The sequence below is a fragment of the Chinchilla lanigera genome, unplaced genomic scaffold (assembly GCF_000276665.1).
Source record: "Chinchilla lanigera isolate Chin_1 unplaced genomic scaffold, ChiLan1.0 scaffold00080, whole genome shotgun sequence".
Lineage (NCBI taxonomy): Eukaryota > Metazoa > Chordata > Mammalia > Rodentia > Chinchillidae > Chinchilla > Chinchilla lanigera.
In genome coordinates this window covers 7658766-7679497 of record NW_004955481.1, presented here as the reverse complement: position 1 = coordinate 7679497, position 20732 = coordinate 7658766, and the positions used below count along the sequence as shown (strand labels likewise).

The following is a 20732-nucleotide window of genomic DNA, read 5'->3' as shown; positions in this document are numbered from 1 at the left end:
CATCCTGTAACTAATGTAAACCAAGGTCTTTGCTCTTACAGGAGAATCGTGGCTCCTGTCATGCCAAGTTGGGCTTCATCTGTTCCTCTTTAGTTTTAACATATTTGGTAGAGATCAGGAATTACTTCATTGTACCTTTGTCTCTATTATTCCTTTTTAAATCTTCTTTGAGACAGGATCTCACTATGTAGTTCAGGCTGGCCTTGAACTCACTTATGTAGCCCAGGCTGGCCTTGAACTCACAGTGATCCTCCTGCCTCAGCCTCCCGAGTGCTGGGATTACAGGTGTGCATCACCACATCCAGCTGCATACAGTTATTTTTTAAGCATGTCAGAGTGTATCAAAGACATCTTGACCCTCTACCATTAAATAACTCAGGGCATGTTTCTTAAGAATAAAGGACATTCTCTTAACCACAGTATGATTATCAAAATCAGAAAATATGTAATTTTGACACAGTTTTAGTATTCATAGCTGATGTTCAGATTTCATGAGTTCCAATAATTTCCTTAATAGGAAATGTTCCTCTAGTTTAAGATTCAGGCTAGGAGTATGCTGTGTATTGAATTGTCTTGTCTCTTTAATTTCTTATAATCTGGAATGTTACTGAGCTTTTCCAGTTATTTTAAAAATGTCTTTCAGTTTAGACTGTCTTATGCTTACTCCTGATTAGATTTGGCTTACATGATGTGGTGAGGTGCCGTAGAAATGATTGTTGTGTCTTTCTCCTTGTGTTACCAGGAGGTACTGTTGAAGTCTTGGTTCTCAGTGTTATGTATCTGGAAGTGAGGTCCTCTTTTAGGGCATAGCTAGAAACTTCCAGACCATTTGTACACTCTTGAGCTGGAAACTGGAATTTCTGAGCTCATTCTTGGACCATTTTGTCCTACAAGATTAGGAGACACCAGACAACTTTACTGTATTTATTAGATATCCAGAAATATTCTGTCTCCTAGCTCCTTGCTTCTTGTAAATCATTGACTAGGAATATGCAATAGTGGTATTTTGCATGTATCTATTTCCAGATTGGATCATAAACTCTCAACCTCTCTTCATTACTAGGAGGAATCTTTAATCACATTGGAGAACCAATTCCAGAAACTCCAGAATATCAATTCAGAACACTCATTCCTAAAATGACTCCAGAATTTAAAAAAAAAAAAATTTTCTTCAGTTTCCTCCAGAACTACTCCTGGTACCAAACTCTATATCAGTCTAGGTTTTCCACAAAAATGGAACTAATAGGAGATGGAGATGCAAATACCCACACCGAGGCCTTATATTCATCTGAGAGATTTACTATAGGGCATTGTCTTGCATGGTTGTAAAGGCGGAGAAGTACAAGATCTAGACTCAGTGAGCAGGAGACCCAGGAGAGGATAGTTCCAGTCCGAGTTCAAGGGCCTGAGGACCAGGAGAGCTGATGGTTTCAGTTCCATTTGAGTCTGAAGGCGGAAAAAAACTGACATCCCAGCCCAAAGACAGACAGGCAGAGAGAAAGAAATGTTTTTTCCTTAGTTTTTTATTTTACTCAGACCTTCAGTCCTCAATGCAAATATTAATCTCCTCTGGTAAGACTTTCACAGAAATACCTAGAAAAGTGTTTAATCAAACATTTGGGCACTCTGTGGCCCAGTCAGTCAAATAATTAATTTGTAAGGAGATGCTTTGTGACTATGTAAATACCCTGTTCTTTGTGCTACTTTCAACTGCTAGTTTTAGCACCCAGTGATAATGTTCTGATTCTTGTCATTCCTTCTGTATTTATTCCTTGGCATTCTACACTAAGAAGAGTCTTTTTTTTCTCTTTCATATTTCTTTACTTATATCACTCTGGGTTCTTACTGTATGCAGTGGATTAAAATCTGACACTGATACTATTTACCTTAATACTCAGATGGTCCCAGATAGGTCCCAGTGGAGGAAGCACTTCCCTACCTTCTGGTTCAGCAAGATTCTCTGGATCCATCTTCTAGTTTCCTTGTCCCAGTGGTGGAATCAGTTTATCTCCATGGAGCTTGAATCCTTTTAGATAAAAAGAATGGTGTTTACAAGCCAAACTCTGGGTGTTATTCCTTCTTGGTTCTCGAGGAGCAGCCTGTCCCCACAGAGTTCTTTTCCTCACTACCCCTGCACATACCATGAGTCGGTACAGGTGCCTCCATTTCAGTTCAGCCCCACCCGTAACCTCCTCCAGCAGTGAAAACCCTGTGTCAGAGACTGAAGTAGGTGCCATTTAATGTTATTTTTGTGAGATGAAACTTGCTGTTCATATCTAGATGATATGAAATTGTCCCCATAAAGAAAATATTCTAATGGGATGTGGGAATTGGTTCATCTTTTAAAAACTAGGTAGAATCTTGCCATATTTCTTCCTTCCTTCCGCTTTTGAGAGTCATGAGAAGTGAGGAGAAAGAAAAGAGACTAACAATATATGTAGAAAAAAAAGATGACAGGTGATTTGAGGGTTTTCACACTAAGAGAAATCTATTTTCTAAGAGACAATGGACTGAGCCCAAGGGACCCATTCATTCATCCCTGGATTTCTTTTATTCATCACATATTTAACCACTCCTTATTAATGCAGGCCCTGTATTGTGTGCTGAAGATAAAACAGCAAACAAGATGGGTATGGTGTCTATTCCCCTGGAGACAGACAATAAGCAAAAAAAAAACACACACAAAAAGCTACTTTTGCCAGGCCTGGTGGTGCCTGCCTGTAATCCCAGAACCCTATGAGGCTGACACAGCAAGTTCAAGCCCAGCCTGCACAACTTAGTGATTTGGTAAGACCTTGTCTCAAAATTTTAAAGGTGGAGAGGAGTTCTGGGGGTGTAGCTCAATGTGAAGACCCTGGGTCAAACAGGTGTGTGGTTTGGATAGGGAAAGAACTTGTGTCCTGGGCCAGAGCACACAGGTTGGGGCTTGGGGGAAGTGGGGAGCTGCTATTTGAGTATCAGCGCGACTTGGGAGTGAGGCTTTCCATTGTAAAGCTTGCTACTAGGAACTTGCACTAAGATTTATATTTATTTTTTAAAGAGAAAAAAATAAAACGGAATTTCAAAACAAGATAATAGAAGGGTGACAGTGGTTAATGCACTGCGTATTGTTACAAGATTTGTATTTTAGGGCCACACTTGCTGCTGTATGGAGAACAGTTTGGAAAGAGGTTGAAAGTGGCACGAACGGGCAGGCCTGCTAAGTGATGCGTGTGTTTTCATGTTTTCGTGAACACTATCACTATCAAATCTCTTGATCTATCAGTAAAAAGACATTTTTACCATTGATTTGATTTGCATTTCTTTAGTTATAAGGGAAATTTAGACACATTTTCATGGAATTTATTCAAGTGTAATTAGTTTTTTTCTAGGGTTGCTATGGATTTTATTGTCTCACAGTCCTAGAAGCTTGAAGTCCAGAATCAAGGTGTCCACAAGCCATGCTTCCTGTCAAACCTGCTGGAGAGGCTCCTTCTTAGCTGCTGTGTGGGCTGTCGGTCCTTGCTCCTTGGTCCTTAGCTGCCTTACTCTTGTTCGGTCTGTGTCGTCACACAGTGTTCCGTCTCCACAGGGTATTTCCTCTTCTTGTAAGGACCCAGTCACGTTGGAGTAGGGTCCACCCTAATGACCTCATCTTAATGTGGTTACATGTGTGAAAGCCCTGCTTCCAAATAAGGTCACATTCACAGATGCTGGGGGTTAGCACCTCACCATATCTCTTTGGGGAGCACCGTTTAACCTATCATACCAGGACTCTGGGTTTTGTTGTTGTTTTCTTTCCAGGGGCTACTCTGTTTTCTAACATCTATTGCCGTTTTTCATTGGTGTATTTATTTACTGTTGTGAAATGTCAGAGACTAAAGTATAATTTTCTTTCTTCTACTTTAACTTCAGTTCGCATTTCACTTTGCTTACTTTCTCCGTCGTTTCTCCTTAGCCCTGTCTGTTTTCAGCAGTGCCCGTCCTCCCTTTTTTGTCTGTTATGTGGCCTTTCTTGCTGTAGGTTTTTTTTTCCTCCCGTTTTTTTCTTGAGCTTTTCCAGCTTCTTGTGAGTCTCATTTTTTAAAAGATGATTTTAAACAGTATTTCTTTTTTTAAAAAACTACATCTTCTTTGATATCTTGTTCTAGAGGTCTGCGTTTCTTTACATTATTTGCTGTAATACAGAACGCTTTTCATAATTTTTCCACTAAATGATATTTCTTTTTGGAAGGTGGGGATTTTTGATCTGCATTCTGTCAGTTTTTTTACCTACTTTTTTGTTTTGTTTTGTTTTGTTTTGTTTTCCCTGTAACAACTTATGGACACCATTCTGGTTGCTCACTTTGATTGTTGTCATCTCTGGCCAGACATGATTCATTCCGGATTACTTCCCTAAAGATAATGTGTGGAGTGCCTAGAACACTGAGTTGGGGGTCTGTTGTTTCCCAACCCTCTTACCAGCACTCTGTCTTGAAATGGCAAACATCTTGCCTAACCAGCAACTCCCGTAAGTACGCTTTAGGGCTCCTGGGAGGCAGTTCAGCATGACCGCTTCACTTACCACCATCATCTGCTGCAGAGCACTCACACTACTTTTTCTCTTTTACCTCGACACCGACAGCCTGCCTGTTTAAAAAAAAAAAAGTACTATAACGTCTTTTTTGGTGTTTTGTTTTGCTTTGTTAATTTTTGGGAGGCAGAGCCTCCCTATGTAATTCAGACTGACCTTGAACTCACTTATATAACCCAGGCTGGCCTTGAATTCATGGTGATCCTCCCACCTCAGCCTCCTGAGTGCTGGGATTACATGGGTGCACCGGCACTCCTGGCCTTAAAGTACTGTAACTTCCACCTGGTCATCATTTAGCCTCTCCTTGCAGCTACTGTGACGTGGCAAATGAGACTAATTTTGTTTGAGACCACCTGCACACTGACTCTGCCATTCTTAGCTAAAGATTCTTAGTTTGCCTGCTGGGAAACTGCAGCCTGCTCTGGGGGAATTCTGCTCTGGAGTCTGAGCGGACAGAGGCTTGTATTCACTCTTAGCTTCCTGCTCATGTAGCTAGGTCTGGTTTTCAGAGCATCCCACAACCTTCTCTCATGTTCAGTGGCTCGGAGTCAAGGCTGATGTTTTATGTGATAGCAGGTAACACATTCTCCACTGGTTTTGTTTTGTTGTTCTCATTGTGGATTTTCAAAGGGTAGAATAGAGCCAAGACATCCTTACTCTCTCCTCCTTAATTAGGAGTCCCTTGGGTGGTATTGAAGTTGACCCTGTACTCAGTCCTAGAGAACTTGAATATTTAGAGATCAGTAGAAAAGAAGGAGGCAACAAATGAGGCTACAAAGGAAAAGCAGAGAGGTAGGAGAAAAACCCAGAGAAGCGGAACAGAGGAAATAAAATTCCACCTTGAACGCTTCCAAGAAACTGAGATAGGACAGAAGATCAACCAACGAACTTAGCAATGTCCTTGGAACTTTCTTTGGAAAGTTTGATTAGGATTTATTGAAGTAAGGAAGTGGCAACCAGATTGCACTTGGTTGACAACATAATGGCAAAAGGGGGGGGGGTGAGTAGCTGAACATCTGAAAACCAGCGATGATCTCAGCCTTTAAGATCTTATTTGCATTGAACAGGGAAAGAAATTAGGTCAAATCAGTGTGATTAAGCAAAACCCATTCAGAAAGTTATATGTTCTTCATGAAACAAATGAGTAATACTTATGATTAAAGAGTTTATTAAATATACAGTAGACCACAGAGAATTTTCCTTCTGATTATAATTGGTTTCATGTACAGCAGTACCTCGATTCATGAATTTAATTCTTGTATTTCAAAAAGTCAACCAAGGGTAACAATCCTGTTAGTGGGTACGTCTAATTAGAAGCTCAGAAGTACATATGAAATATAATCTGAAATAAACAAATTCCTTTTGCTCTTATGCCCAATTCAATCTGTTCAGTAAGTTTTCAAATTCTGTCCAGTTTCCCCTTGAAATAATCTCTTTCCCTAATTTCTGTTGTCATGGCCATCACTGAAAACCTTATTGGTCTGTTTACATTGAAAACTTTTTGCTAATTTCTTGTTTGTAGACAGATCAAATTTGCACTTCCTTAGCCTAAGCCAGGTGTGGTGGCTCAGGCTTGTAATCTCAGGACTTGAGGAGGCTGAAGCAGGAGGATCATAAGTTTGAGCCTACTCTGGGCAACTGAGCAACTTAGTCTCAAAATAAAAAACATTTTAAAGGGCTGGAGATCTAACTTCTTCTGCTTGGCGTTTGAAATCTGTCATATCATTTCCAATTCCATCATAAATTTTCAACTATTTCACTAATAGACTGTAACAAGCTTTCTGCTCTGCTTGGGCCAACCACCTTCCTGCTATACACACAAGCACACACAAACACACACATGCACACTTCTCTGGAGGGCTGGGTATACAGTCTGCTCCATCAGGAGCCACTCACATTTTGACTTCCTGCCATAGATGATCTTGTGTACAAGTAACACATGCAAGTTAATGACACTACCTTAAAAAAAAAAAAAAGCTGTCTCAGTTTCCATACAAAGGGCTGTTATTCTCCAAAGACATTGCCTTTGTATCTTCTCCATTACTAGCATTAATTCAAAACTTTTTAGGACCTCTTTGCTTCATTTAAAAGCCAATGAAAATATCTGCCCCTTTCCATAACTGTTTGTAAACATTAAGTTGTTTGTTGTTTTAAGCAGTGGTTATTAAGCCAGTTTAGCCATTTGGAGAGCTCTGAAGGTAAAAAAGAAATGAGCAGAGCGAAGATCCTCATACCAGAGTTAACTGGAGAAGAAGTGAAGGAGGAGTGGGTATCTGCCAAGCACGTGCGGGAGGAAGAGACTGGGAAAGGTACTGCGGGCAGAGTGAACCCCATGGGCAAAACCGCGAAAGCATGGTGCTGTCGAGAGCTGAAAATAACTCCTTCATGTGAGGGTGAGAGTGACAGAGACAGGGAGATGGCAGGCGGAGATGTTGGTAGGCGGAAATGTTGGAGGTTTGGAGTCCAGCGGGGAGCAGTGTGGGGGGGTTGGGATTCCTTCATTCAGTGGTCTGCTAGGGTAATTTTTGCCACTACAGTTTATGTTTTTATTTTTATGCCTATCATATTCTGTTGGTTATATTTATTGAGTACGTTTTCTCAGTTTGCTTACTTTTAACTCACAGATTGGATTTGGCCCATTGTCTGGCATAGAGCGGGAACTGAATAAATATTTGAAGAATGAATTATAAAAGTTTGTCCTAAAACGTTTACGCACAAAGGTCATAGAAACATCCTCCTTGTTCTCTCCTAAGAGATGGCATCACTTTGTTTGTTATCTAGAGTAATTATTGCTGTTCCTTCTGGAGACGAACAGTACAGGTGGCTGCATGACCTTCCTGATTGTATTTTACCCTGAAGCTTTCCAAAGCTGCCGGAAATCCTGGGTTGTTGATAAAGGGCATACTGGCACCATCTAGTGGTGATTTTGAGGCATACCCAAATTGAAAATTTCATCTTTCTGTTAACCAAATTTAAAATTTCAAATAAGATGAGCTTTTAATATTTTCCAAATTGCTGAAGCAGTGTATTTAATATTGTATTTTGTTGAGCCTCTGCCACTATCTTCAAGTTAATAGTTATGCATGATGTATGATAATGATTTTATGCAGGTATTTTAACTGTATTTTGTAAACATGATGCCTAGAGATTTTGATAAAGAAACGATTTTATATGAACTAATATACAGCTTTAGAGAAGAATTGTGTATTAATGGCTCCAGGAATCATCCACTGAGAAGCAAAGTACATTCTTGGACAAGCCTGGAATCCTAGAACCGTATTCTAACTCAGACACATTTGCTGTCATCCCTAGTCACAAGTATTAGGCTCATGAAGTAACTTTCTTGTAAAATTCTTTTGCTCCTTTTCATCATTTTTTTCTGTTTGGGGAATCTCATCCTGTTATTTTTGGGGTTTTTTTTGGTTTTTTTTTTGGTTTTTCTCCGGTACCGGGAACCGAACTCACGACCTTGCGCTTGCCGGGCAGGCACTTTGCCGCTGAGCTAAATCCCCAGCCCCTTCATCCTTTTAATTGTTTTCCTTGGATGGAGGTACCTTGTGAGTGTACTGCTAATATGCAGGTTAAGCCAGAAAGACATGAGTGAAGAATCTTATTTTTTCATTATTATCATAGGTCTTTAAACATGAGTTGTGTAGACATTCTACTGGTGACTTAGAATTAATTGACTGGGAATTAAGTTAATTTGGATTGTTGTAACTCCAGTAAGCAATGTTCATAAAATAAAAGCATTAAAAATTCTTTCATGCATAACATAATCAGAAGTATAAGATTAAATGATTTTTTTAAAAAAGCATTTAGTCCATGCCACAGGGGTAGAGGGTACAATTATTACCATTTTACAGATGGAGAAGCTGAAATACATGGAGGTTAAGTGGTTTTCACAAGGTCTCACTGTATTAAGTTTGTAAACGTAAGCATTCAGACCCAGATGTGAAGGACTCCAGAGTCTATACTTCCAGATACCATATAAACTTTCTAACAATAGGGAGGATACATAGGAAAATCACAGTGGAAAAATGCACAGGAAACCTCAAAGCAGTTAATAACATACTAACTGCTTGATAAAAATCTTGGTTTTAATTTATTGTTGACATTATCTGCATCTGTTTCTTTCCACTCCTAATTATAGCACACATCCTTCATTCCAGTTTAAAGGAAGTTTAAGAATCTTTCTGGTTGGTCCCAAATGCTTAGTCATTTTTCCTGCCCCTTGGGCCACACAACAAGAGTGCTTAAAGATACGCTGTCTGAGGACCAGCATTTCACCGATGTGAATCACTGCTGCCTGCATTCAACCCTTAGAAGTGAGACACAGTTCTCCATCTGTATCCATCCATTGTGTCTTCTAATTCAACCACCTGTAGGTAAAAAAAAAAAAAAAAAAAAATAGGAAAATAACTGTATCTTTACTGAACATTTATAGATTTTTTTGCATCTCATTATCTCCTAAACAATACAGAATAACAACTATTTGTATAGCATTTACACTGTGTTAGGTATTATAAGTAACTTAGGATTTAGAGTATATAGGAGGATATATGTAGGGTCTGTGCAAATAGTGTGAAATTTTATATGAGTGAGTTGAGCATCCACAAAGACAGGTATCTGCAGTGGATCCTAGAACCAGTCTCCCACAACATTGGTATCTAGGCACGCCCATCAGCATGAGGAGTGTGCCAGAGGCAGCCACTTGGGTAGAAGTGGTCAGGCTCTGGTTCACATGTGTTTATAAGTGTGGATTACCTTGTAAATAGTGGATACAAACATGTTTATGAAGTTTGATGTTTAATTTCTTTTCTTGTGCAAATATATGTGTCTCTATATTTACAGATGCAGTCATGGGACTTTTTACTGTTTTCTTTGTGTCTGTGTCCTCCTCCCACCTGCCTGCATAGCCTTCTCACTCATTTCCCCCCATCTCATTACCTGTGTATGCAAGGATGCACAAAATATAACATGTCTTCATCCATATTTTCCTATGCTCTTGTACTCACTTATTAAACACATCTATTATTAATATATCTGTGTACAGAAATGCACACATGGGAAAACTTTTTAACCTTTGCTTTATGGTGAAGATAGAATCATGTTACATGTATTTTTAAAAATACACTTACCTTTTCACAGCAGTCCAACCTCATTCCTGAAAATCTTTCTTTATTAAGGCACTGATTTGTATGATTATGTGTCCAGCATATTTTTCTGCGGTATTGTTTATGGAAACAAGAGGGAAGGGGATCATTGAGAAAATCACGATATACCTACATCATAGGATTTTAGGCAATCACTAATAAATAAATAAATTTGATTTATACCAGAAATGTTTCCTCTGCCATTCTCTGTTATGGATTTTACTGTTCTTATTCTCTTCCTGACATTTTAGTGAGGTTTTAAGAGGGAGAAAAAACAAATATATATGGACAGGCTTCTTTATAATTGAAAATTCAGCTAAGTGAATTTCGAGACCTGATTAAACTTCTGTTTCTTTTCTTCCTAGAGCTCTGAGGTTTTTTTTCAGCTATTTTTTTTTCCCTCTTCTTACCCTTCTGTATTTTGGAAACAGGAAATCCCTAGCCTCTCAGAAGTTAAATTCTTCCTCTTGCCTAGCTTTTAACCCTTACTGGTCTTTTCTACTAGTGACATTTGAATGGCATATCCTCAAATATGGTCTCTCAAAGTAAACTGAGATCCAGTGAAAAGTCAGTTCAGAAACTGCTCCTGGGATATTTGGACTTGCTTGGAGATAAGAGACTTACAGGAAAGAAATAGCATTTCTCTATAACCACAGCAATGTGTTTTCTTTCTTTTGTTCTTGTGCAGATTTGAGAAAGGACGCATCTATACATTTATTGGAGAAGTCGTTGTCTCTGTGAATCCTTACAAGTTGCTGAACATCTATGGGAGGGACACAATTGAGCAGTACAAAGGGCGTGAGCTGTATGAGAGACCACCTCATCTCTTCGCTATTGCTGATGCTGCATACAAGGCTATGAAGAGGCGATCAAAAGACACCTGTATTGTTATATCAGGTATTCAGAGAGGGCCGTTGGTACAGCCGTTGGTACAGCCAAGGTCAAAATGCATTTAACTGATTTGATACTTAAGCATCTTACATAACTGATGAAATCTTTTTTTTAAAGGTTAAAAACCTAAGCAACTTTGTAGACTAAAAGAAAGGGAGGTTCCTTAAATAACAAATTCTCTATACATTTCTGATCATCCTGTCTTGGTTCTAGGCAGGAGGACCACTTGAGTCCAGGAGTATAAGGCCAGCCTGGGCGACACAGCAAGACCCCATCTCTTTTATATATACACACACACATATACATGTATATACATATATACATATTACAGAGAAAATGTATACACATTTTATATGCATACACACACATATATATACACATACATACACATATATATCATGTACTTGCATGATGTCTGATTAGTTTGTAGACAGAGCTAGCATGGAATATGCTTCCTACCTCAAACAGATGAAGCGTAACAAGTATTTTAAATAGTAAGAGTGAAAACAAAAGAATGAAATATTTAGGTGCCAAATATGAAAACTGAGTTAAAGTCAGGCAGGTGCTTGGGAGCTGTTGTGGAGGACAGGTGGAGGCCTAGGGGCCAGACACGGGCTTCAGAGCACAGGGCCCAAGTTTTCAAAGCCCAAGAGGGAGGGTGTGAGTTGCCGGGCCGTGTTGGAGAAGGAGAGCCACCCTACCCACAGCACGCTGAGCCCTTCAGGGCACCTCGTGCTGTTAAGTAAGGACCAGAGCGGAGGATCTGCTTGCTGACCCACAGTGTCCTCTTCCAACTATGGTAGTTTCTTTCAGTGTTCGTAATACCTCATATTTGCATTAGTGGGTCTGCACTTTTTAATAACACTTTTAGGGAGGGCTATAGCTGAGTAGAGTGCTTGCCTAATATGTACGAGGCTCTGGGTTCCACTCCCAGTAATGGGGAAAAGATATCTTTTATGATCAGTATTTTATTTTGGTTAGCAACGTAGAATAGTTGTTTTTCTTTGTTGGAGTGCAAGAATTGTATCCTAGGTTAAATCAGGTTATATAAACAGTATTGCCCAGATGTGTAGGCAGGGGGTGCAGTTAGATAGATATTTGAAATAAAAGCAGAGTCTCTCTTGAATATTTTGGTTCCCCACCTTTCCAGCGGTAACAGCTGTTTAGTATCTATCCTTTTATATATGCTTCTGTGTATGCAAGTACACAGAGCTGTATATATATAGTAAAAACAGCTAAGTCCAGGGTTGTGGTTCTTCATCCTATGCTTTGTTGCTCAGGATTGCTTTTATATTCTGGGTCTCTGGTGGTTCTGTAGGAATTTTAGTATTGTTTTACCTATTTTTATGTTGAATGCTGTTGGTATTTTGATTGGGGTTATGTTAAATTTGTACATCAGCTTTGGGAGTATGCCCATTTGTACTATATTGGTTCTGCTTAATAAGTGGTGCTGGGAAAACTGGCTATCCACGTGCAGAAGATTGAATCTAGACCCATCTAGCTCACCATGTACTAAACTAAAATCAAAATGGATCAAAGATCTAAATACTAAAACAGAAACACTTAATCTGCTAAAACATAAAATAGGTAAAACTCTCAAAGTCATAGACATAGGCAAGGACTTTTTGAACAGAGCCCCAGTTGCACAAGAAATAACATCAAGAATCAATAAATGGGATAATATCAAATTAAAATGTCGCTGCACAGCAAAGGAAACAACCAAAAACAGAATGAAGAGACAACCTGCAAAATGAGAAAAAAAATCTGCCAGCTATTCCTCAAACAGAGGACAGAGGACTGATACCTAGAATATATAAAGAACTCAAAAAAATTGACTCCCCAGAATAAAAGACCCAATCAAAACTGGGCAACTGAAATGAATAAACACTTCTCAGAAGTACAAATGGCCAATAGATATGAAAAAAATGTTCAACATCACTGGCCAATAGAGAAATTCAAACTAAAACAATACTGAGATTCCATCTTATTCCAGAAAGAAAATAACAGTACGTGGTAGCAAGGCTGTGGGGAAAGGGAACCCTGCTACATTACTGATGGAAATGTAAACCAGTAAACCATTATGGAAATCAGTGTAGAGATTCCTCAAAAACCTAAAACTATTCATTTGACACAACTATTCCCCTTCTGTATCTTACCAAAGAGATCATATTACAGTGATATGTGCATACCCATGTTTATAGCAGTACAGTTCACAATAGCTAAATCTTGGAAGTGGCTTATATGTCCATCAACAGATGAATGGATAAGGAAAAGTGGTATTTATACACAACAGAGTACTACTTTGCCATAAAGAAGATAAACTTTGAGTCATTTATGGGAAAACAGATACATCTTGATCCCATAATGTTAAGTAAAATACATCAGACACATAAGCTTAAATATGAGAAACCCAAAATAAAGACCAAATGAAAAGATAGGGAGATAGATCTTCTTCAAAAGGGAAGGATGGAAAGAGGGGGGAAAAGGAGAGGAAGAGAAGGGAATGAAAAAAATTAAGATGCGTTGTGTTAATATACCAACTCCCCACAAAGAAGGTAATCATTGTGTTCTCTAAATGTACTAATAATAAAAAATAAAAATTGTAAAGAAAAATAAAAACATGGAATCGCAGAATTACACTTGCTACTACAGAACTTGTTTCTCCATTCTGCAGCGTATTGTGGGCATCGATTCATTAGACTTCCTCTAGAACTGCACGTAGTCTTTGAACAGTCATGTAGTGGGCCGCTGAATTATTGAGTCCTAACTTATTTACCCAGTTCTCTACTGATAGGGTTATTATTTTCAGATTGTAGCTACAGCATACAGTGTGATCTACAGAACATTTTTTTAAGCCCTTGAAGAGTATTGTTGCTCTTACTTGATTATGTTAGTGTTGTGTAATATTTCCGTAGGAGAAGCTTCTGTCAGTGAAATATTTGAGTGAGAAGATATAGGCAGAACTTGCAAATGGATCCCATCCCTCTTCCACCACTACTTATCCTCATTGGTGTGCTTTTTTTATGATATATCTGGAGCTTGCTATTTTACATGTTCTCTAAAATCACTCTAAGTTGTTTTGTTTGTTTGTTTTTGTTAGAGTCGGGGTCTCACTATTTTGCCCTGGCTGGTCTTGCGCTCCTGGTCTCAGCAATCCTTCTGTCTTAGCTCCCCGACCCCTTGAGTAACTGGTTCTCTAGTTATATGCCATGGCATCTGGCTCTAAATTTACTTTTTTTAAAAAAACAATTATGTTATCACCTTCGAAATTGAAATATATATATATTGAAAATAAGATTATATGAATTTAGCTGTGGCCATTACCTAATTTTGTTTGTACTAGACTTAGGGATCATTGCCTAGTAGTAAACTCTAAGGATTTAGATCAGGACAGTTTATTCCCCCAGTACTGGAGATTGAACCCAAGGGTTTTGCACTGAGCTATATCCTCAGTCCTTTTTTATTTTATTTTGACACAAGGTCTTGCTGTATCACTGTTGATGAATGTTGAGTTTCTCAGGCAGGGTTCAAACTTCTAATCCTCCTGCCTCAGCCTCCCAGAGAGCAGGGATTACAGGCATGCATTTGCCACAATTTACACCTTGATACTGTTTTCCTAGCAAGTCTCATTTTGTGGTCTGTGCTTGATTTTAGTTCTATAATAGTTTTTCCCCCAACATGTTCAAATCTGTTAAAACCAGTATAGGACAAAGTAATTTAAAAAAAAAAAAAAAAAAAAAAGGAAAGAGGGCAACAAGAGGAATTTAACTGAATAACACCAAAATTTAAAGTTATTCTATGGAAATTACTTTACGCTTGGTTTCAATTGTAATGGTAAATTCTTCCCTCTAGGGGAAAGTGGAGCTGGTAAAACGGAAGCCAGTAAGTACATTATGCAGTACATTGCGGCCATCACCAACCCTAGCCAGAGAGCAGAGGTGGAAAGGTAAGAGCACTGCACAGTGGGAAAAACTGAGGAGAGCTTTGTTTTCTGTGCGGGTTCAGCTAGGCTTAAGCTGCATGTGCCAAGTATTTTTTAATCATTAATCTGCTTCGATTATCAGACTGCATATTGTGCCTCTACTTTTAGTTACATCACTGTATCCATTTCTAGATTTGCTTTTTAGTAGAAAAATACTACTCAGGTAAGTTTTAGCAAATTGTTTTTTAAAAGACTACTCTGAACCAGTTAAAAGTATCCCCATTTTAGTTTATAACTGTGGTCAGCAGAATTGGTATAATTTATACTGGGAGGTTTTACTATTTAAGCTAGGTTCCTTGCTCTTTGTTTTTTAAGTTATATTCTGAGTGAGGCAGGACTGTGGATGGCAGATCCGTGCCTTCCCATCATTGTAATGAGCAGCACCCACCACTGGGGGCATCCCCGGTAAGAATCACTTCTAAAAGGGTCTCATGCCATCGCAGGTCGCTGCTCATGGTGAGATGAGCAGTAAAGCTGGTCTGTACCATCTGGGGCCCCACATTTTTTTTCAGTACTGGGAATTGAACCAGGTTCTTTCACATCAAGCTATATCATCAGTCCTTTTTAATTTATTTTTATTTTCAGACGAGGTCTCACTAACTTACCCACACTTGAATTTGTATGCCTCTTGCCCCAGGCTCCCAGAGTGCTCTTGTGTACTACTCCTTACCCAGCTGGGGCCCCTGGTTTAGGCAGTTTGGGCACATAGGCAGTTTTGTTTAATAACTATGCAAGGAGTAAATGAGTGGGTTTTAAAGCATTTGGCTGTAAACCAATGTTGTAGTCAGGGTTTCCATGGAAAACAATACAGGACACATAATTTATAGGATTATTTTATAATAGTCTCTCAAAGAGTCATATGCAAAAGAGTGCGGGAAGTCTGTCCATACACTGTAGACCCAAAGAATCCAGTTGAGGGCCTGGATCCTCTGGCAATGTCCTGCATCAGTCCAGCTGAAGACCTAGAGCCCATAACAATGCCTCATGCAAGTCTGATACATGAATCTGCGCTGGGAAGGCACAAAGGTCAGTGGTGGAAGCTAGAAAGTCTGTGCCAGCAGGATGAAGGATCTGTGCTAGCAAGCTGAGGGATCTGCACTGGAGCCAGGAAGCAACACTCTAAGGACCACAGCTTCCCCAAAAAGTACTACAACCATCCTCAGCGACAGTGAGGTCCCGAGCTCCTCTGACAGTGAGAACAGCCAAGTTCACACCAGGAAAGCCAGCACGACAAGCTGCTCCAGGAGAACCAACAGTACCCCTTCTTCTCCAGTTCTCCTTTTTATGCTGTTGGCAGCGGTCCTCAAATGGGCCTTCCACATCCAGCACCACACTGATTCAGTTCAGCTGGGTGTTATGAGTTGCCCACAAGTTGTCAATCCACCACAACCAATGTGACATGATTTTTTTTTAATGTGATGTAGCTTTTTTGAAAAGAAAAGAAAAACGTTTTCCTAATTAGCTGCTTTAAAAATGAATATTAATTTACTGAAGAATTCCACCTCATGTCCACATCACAGCCTTTTGTTTTGTGAACAAAAAGACAAGTTTCTGGGTTGATGTGAAAGAAGAGAGTTTACACTCAAGAGCCCTATATGGGCTTTCTCTTTTCATTACAGTTGGGCAGAATTGCTAGAACAATTGATTTTGACAGAGCCCCACTTCTGATTCTGATTTTGCAGTCTAATTAGATGGGACAAACATTTGAACAAGTTTCTTAATTCATTTAAGAGGTTGGGAGAGTAGCAGAAAACTAATTTAATTTTAATTCTAGTACTGTCTAGTACAGTAAGGCCTATGTAAATTTACTAGTCTTTCACAGGAGTATCTTAATAGCTCACACAGCTTCCTTTCTAAGCAAGCAAGCAAGCAGTGCCCCCCAACTTTAAAAGCATACAGTACTTTCAATCATGAGGAAATAAAGGATCATTTGTGGTATCCGTGGGAAGAACTAGATATGCTATATCAGGTTATTTCAGAAGCCACAGTTAATTCTGCAGATATGATTTTGTCAGTGAAATAAAAATAAGGACATAAAGAGAAGCTTGAAGTTAGGACATGTCCATTGGGAGGGGCTGCTCTACAGAATGTTAACATCCATTGAAACGAGAGTGCATTAAGTGACTGGTACAAAGGACAGATCACATACAGCTTCAAAGAAAACAATGAACAATTCTCCAGTTAGTAAAGACTGAATTTATGATGCATAACCAAGTGCAATAAAATTCCACCATTCTAAACTTCATAAGCAAGTACTTTAAAATGTTTTATCTTTTCTCTATCACCTGTTCTCTTTCTTTTCAGAACATAGCTTTTTAAATGTTTTCCTTATGTAAATAAAACATGTTCAGTTCCAAGAAAAAACAAAACATTACAGAATGAAGTTGAAGGTAAAAATTGCCTGAAATCTCACCATTGCCTCTCACCATTGCATCACCCTCTCGCCTACATAACCATAGTGACATGTGCTGTTCCCTCCAGATTGTAACATATGTACTGTATAGGTGTACGGGACACTCAAATGCATGTGCAGGCACACAAAAAACCTGCAACACATACTACTTTTCCATCCGTTTTCATATCCATCATATATTCTGGACATCGTCCTATGTTAGTATATATAAGGTACTTTCTTTTTAACATTTTCATAGCATTTCACTATATTGGGGAACAGAAATATATTTTTATCTGTCCCATTTGGTTTCCACTTCAGTTGTTTGTATTTTTTTAATATTGAAACAGTATTGCAGTCAGCAGCTTTGTATAAATGTTTGCATGTGTTTTAGCGAACTCTAGTTTTTTACAAGTCCTAGTCTCTGAAACCTTTTATGGTGACTGTTATGTGTCTGTGTTAAAGAGTGAAGAATATGTTGCTTAAGTCCAACTGTGTTTTGGAAGCTTTTGGAAATGCCAAAACCAATCGTAATGACAACTCAAGCAGGTTTGGAAAATACATGGATATCAACTTTGACTTCAAAGGAGATCCTATTGGTGGACATATCAATAACTACTTACTGGAGAAGGTAAGATGTGCTTAATTTCTGAGGATAATATTTATAAGTGCTGAATGCTTAAAAAATGCTTGATTTAATATGTAAAATCTCATTTATTGCCTTAAACTAGCTTTTAATACTGTTTACCATCCTCAAATTAGCTTTCTGTGGTAAGATGGTGCCCTTTGTGTTCTTTTGTTAGCACTTCCAGTATTAAGTAACCACCTTCCTAGGCATGGATTTAGGCGTGCGTATAGAGGGAGGCAAGGATATGAGTATGTGCCAACTTTTGAGTAAGGTTTAACCAGAAGCCAGTCTAGGACTAATTAGGTCAAGGCTTTCTATCCATCATCCTCTTCTATCCATTTTAATTTCAACTAATTGGAAGTTTCTAGATTCTCTTCATTCACTGTTTCATAGCATCATCCATGTATTTTGTGATCTTACCTAATCATGAAGCATACCCTGTTTGATCAGTGAAAACTTAAAATACATTCACATCTGCCTATGTGAATGTTAGGCCCAGTTTCTAGAAAAGTTCAATTAAAACTTACCCCTTGGGATTGCCAGTGTGTCCTAACTGCACCTGAGTGCAAGGACACATGTGGTATTCATTCCCCTGAGTTTCACGGTTCAGCTTGTGCTTCACATATAGAATCTCCACCTTGAGTTATGCTCTGACCTAAGCTGACAGTGCCTTGTCAGTTAAGGGTTTACCTGTCCCAGTTACTCCAATCCATTTTTTATGGCAGCATAAGACAAAATAATCTCTATTTTCAGTTGTTAAATAAAGGTCAGACTCTTAAGGATTCCTTATCATAGTCAGTTGAAAAAGGACAGGAAATGCCAAGTATTATCCATCCTTTCCCCCAGAATGTCTCCTCGTGTCACTGTATGTACATATTCAATCAAAAGGAACTCTTTGAATACATGTTTTGAGCCCTCTCCTAACAGTAGTCTTTTGGAACCATGTAAGGCAAGGGTCCCTATGGGGTGAACTTGCCCAACTGACTTTATTGCAGGATATAAGACTAGAAGCCCTCAGGGAAAGGAATATTGAGCATATTTCTCCCTAGGCATTCCTTTCTGTTCTCCCCACTCCAGGACCTAGAACTCACAAAGAACCATCTCAAGGTTCTAGATTAAAAAAAAAAAAAAATCAAAACACCTCCAGTCTTCAGAAAGTTTAGTGACCTCTGTTTTAAGCAGTTGAGTGAATTAGTAAAAAATTGCCAAGAAAACTCAAGAAGGCCTGGTCTTAGATGAGTACCACATAGAGTCTTTAGGCTATTTAAATTATGTACTGTTTGTAGATTAAAAAAAAAAAAACTCTTAAGAATTCTTAACAGTTTCAGGTAAACCATTTTAATGTGTTTTTTTCTTAGTCTCGAGTGATTGTGCAACAGCCAGGGGAAAGAAGCTTTCATTCTTTCTATCAGGTTAGTAATCTGTGATGCAGTGATTGATCATGTGGCCCATTGTGAAGGAAATGAATATTTTTATATTGTGCTCTCCTCTGTCCTATATCTCCCTTACTTCCTTTGGCTCCATAGCACATTACACATGCAAACACACATGCATACACCCTTCCCTACTTACCTCTTAAGCGATCTGATTAGCACAACCATAATAAGAGCTGGCAGGTGGTTAGCCAACCAAATACCTGCCAGGTTGAGCATCACTTACATTTCCTTGCAGTGTAAATATCTGTTTAACAACCATGGTCCATTCTAAATTTGTTAAAATTTATTTTGTTTGATTTTATTTGAAGCTTTTGTTCTTATATTTGGGAGCCCCAGAGATGAGAATACAAATTTAGTTTATTTTGTTCTTAGAGACTATGAAAGCAATATGATCACCTTAAAAAAAACAGTACTTATAAACTCGAGAAAATTGTCTTCTTTATTCCATCAAAGCATAGGGAAAAAATTGAATGCTTCTTTTGGGAATGCTGTTAGTCTAAAACAAACTACTTTAAATATCCCTCCTGCTGGCAAATCTACTTTCAGAGAACAAGCTTGATACATTATTATAATTTTTAAAACCTAAAGTGATATAAACCAAGGCTACTAAATAAGTTGAGGGATCAAATTAAGCACTATTTTGGATTTTTAAGAATTAAAACTGAATGAATAAGGTTGGTTTCCGTGTGTAAACTGTCTTTGAAGGTGATTGAACGGTGACAGGACAATTGAATACCAGCTCGAATTCAGCTAGGTAACTGCTTTAGTAGACACTACTCATTTGTACATCAAAGTTCTGGTATATTTGTTTAAACATTTAATTTTTAAAAATCTAACGATTATACCTTTTAAGTACACCAAAGCACACAGTTTAATATAGAGAATTTAAACACAATGCCTTCCAAAGTCATGCTCTGTATAAACGGGCTATCAATTTTGTATTTGTTTTTGTTGACAGTTGCCTGTGTTTCGAATAAACTATTTTTCTACCCAGTATGAAAGAGTTGTATATTTTAAGAACTCACAACTTTCCCTGTGGTTTTCCCACGGGATGAACCGACGACCTGGTATCATGGCTCCCAAGTTCCCTCCTTCCCCAAGGTGCACAGCTGACAAGGAAAGCCTGCCTCAATATACATGGGAGTCAGCCCTAATTGTCTGCTGATGCCTCTTACTTACTTCCATGGCCTTATTGACTTGTTCTAAACTCTAAAACATAACAATAGCCTCTCCTTAATGGGACTCTTAAGCAAGTGGTCACCTCGGGGCAGGGGAGTTCCCTGTTTGCACATGACCATATTGAAAGCAAGAACTTTTCACACTAGTTACATCAGTGACTGAGCTGAGACTTTCTAAGTAACCTTTGTGACTGTGTAGCAGCATTCCACGTAACTGATGACACTGAAGCCATTTACCCAAGTTAAAAAACACATACTTCTTGCGTACCTCTGTCTTCCTGAGAAACCACTTTTTTGATACTACCATGTATTACAGCAGCCATTGATATTTTCCTTCTAATCTACCCATAACTCTGTAATGTTTGTATTGTTCCTATCCTATTTCATAAATGGATGTATGTTTATTATTATGTGTTTCTTACAATGACCATTGAGAATAGTTAATGATTATTCAATAGGTCACTCATGTATAGCTCTATTTATTTTCTTTAGAAGCCACTTTGAAGATACCAAAGTATAG

At 38.6% G+C, this 20732-nt stretch overlaps 1 protein-coding gene across 1 annotated transcript in view; it reads left to right on the top strand.

The window, feature by feature from the left end:
• Myo1d (myosin ID) overlaps nucleotides 1–20732 on the top strand; it is a gene marked incomplete at its 5' end in the record, with an annotated part of 338988 nt that overhangs the window by 72701 nt on the left and 245555 nt on the right. Inside the window, 4 exon segments of the mRNA XM_005402828.2 lie at nucleotides 10394–10602; nucleotides 14449–14542; nucleotides 17436–17601; nucleotides 18957–19010. Coding sequence (XP_005402885.1) covers nucleotides 10394–10602; nucleotides 14449–14542; nucleotides 17436–17601; nucleotides 18957–19010 — 523 coding nt within the window.